Here is a 1,921-nt window from a genome sequence, read left to right on the forward strand (position 1 = left end):
CAGAGAAAGCCAAAGGTGCCACCTTAGCTCTGCCCCCTCGAGATGCTCCGGAGCTGGAGGTTGGGCTGCACCCGTGCTGGTGTCACCGGTTTCAGGCTAAACACGTCGTGCACCATCCTGCACCGTCACATTGCTCATCGGTGCCGTAAAGGGCAGCGCTGGCAGCAGGCGGTGGCCAAGGATCCCCCAAGTCCAGGGGGAGCCCTGGGAAAGGCTCAGGTTGGGTCTCCCCACAGATCTCAGGGCCGGGGAGAGGAGGATTTCCAAGCAGTTAATCATGAATTTACCAATTGACATTGCCGGGGTTCTCGAAACACCGTTGCAAAAGACTTCATCCCCGTTTTGCTCAGATCTGGAGAATGTGGCCTCTGATTAAAGCAAAGCAGAAAAGCTGAGGAGGGAAACTGAGGCACGGAGCCACCCTGAAGGCAGCGGTAGAGCGACCAAAGCCTGGGCTGGCGGAAAGCAGGCGGCTGTGGGTGAGACCAGGTGGGTGCTGGTGTCACGGACATTGGTTAGAATCATAGAATCATTCAGGTTGGAAAAGACCTCTAAGATCATCGAGTCCAACCGTCAACCCAACTCCCCCCATTGCCCACTAAACCATGTCCCTCAGCGCCTCATCTACATGGCTTTTAAATCCCTCCAGGGATGGGGACTCCACCACTTCCCTGGGCAACCTGTCCCAAGGCCAAATGGTTGTGATGGTTCCTTTGAGCAACCACATCTTTCTGCATCCAGCCAGTTTGGGGACCTCATCCAGGCACTGGTCCCACGGTGGGGGGTGATGAGACGAGGAGAGATGTCAACCACAGAGCATCCTTAAGCCAGAGTGAGGAGGAAGAGGAGGAGGTAGTGTCCCAGGGCCACCAGCACGCTGGTGGTGGTGCAGGATGCAGCAGCGGAGGACTCAGCTGGAGGCAGAGGGAGACCCGCGGTGTGGGGAGGGCTGTGGGCTGCCCAGCCCTGGCAGGGGACCCCCTGACCCCTTCTTCCCCAGGTGGGCTCCTGCCACCCACCAGCCCACGGTGCAGGAGGAAAAGGGACCCACCACTCCTGACCCATGGGCCACCTCCAGCCTTGCAGGGACCCGCTGTCCTCAGGGTCACCGCCGCTGCTCCGGCGACCCTCCAAAGCCAAGGTCACCTTGTAGCCCATCCCCCCCGAGTTCTGCCATCTCGTGCGCCGTGGGCCATACCTGTCCAGGAGCAGGGGTGCCTGTAGGTCAGTGAGGCGTTGTTGGAGGAGACAGGGTTGCTGACTTTGCAGATGTAGGTTTCTATCGAGGGGTCGAAGGAGACGTGCTGCTCGGAGGCACCCACACCCTCCGGTGGGAGCTTGCTGGTTGCTGACTTTGCAGATGTAGGTTTCTATCGAGGGGTCGAAGGAGACGTGCTGCTCGGAGGCACCCGCACCCTCCGGTGGGAGCTTGCTGGGGGGGATCCACTCGTAGGTCACCCCTTCGAGCCCCACCGAGCACCCCAGGGTGGCTTCGCACCGCGCCGGGTCATCCCTGATCACTTTGACATTCACAGTGGGCTTCGGGACCAGATCTGCAAGAGGCAGCGGGATGTCACAGCCCCCCTGTCCCCCTGCGGGGCGCTGGGACAACCCTCCCGTCCTCCCAGCTCACCGTACACCGTCAAGAGGATGTTTTCAATGTGCTCCTTGCCCACCTCGTCCTCCAGGTACACCTGGTACACGCTGCTGTCGTTTTTCTGCAAGCAGCTGATTTTTAGGGTGTTGTTGGGGAAGAGTTTCAGGCGTCCCTTGTAGGTGCTGTTGGGGTACTGGACATTCGCCCCACCATCCCGGCTGGCGATCTTCACGGAATTGTTGCGCCGCCAGTGGATTTGGTGGTAGGAGATCTGGTTTTGCAGGCTGGGACTGAGATACGCCACCCCACGAACGGCTCCAACCA

General features: G+C 60.0%; 1 protein-coding gene across 1 annotated transcript; it reads right to left on the minus strand.

The window, feature by feature from the left end:
- Positions 1-822: 822 nt before the first annotated feature.
- Positions 823-1,868, minus strand: LOC104078579 (CD48 antigen-like; the record flags this gene model as incomplete). Its single annotated transcript, XM_009580260.1, has 4 exons — positions 823-914; positions 1,199-1,304; positions 1,354-1,553; positions 1,634-1,868. Coding segments are annotated over 4 exons (633 nt in total), but the record flags the coding sequence as incomplete, so codon positions are not given.
- Between the last annotated feature and the right edge of the window lie 53 nt (positions 1,869-1,921).

Source organism: Fulmarus glacialis, unplaced genomic scaffold (genome assembly GCF_000690835.1).
Source record: "Fulmarus glacialis isolate BGI_N327 unplaced genomic scaffold, ASM69083v1 scaffold23776, whole genome shotgun sequence".
NCBI lineage: Eukaryota > Metazoa > Chordata > Aves > Procellariiformes > Procellariidae > Fulmarus > Fulmarus glacialis.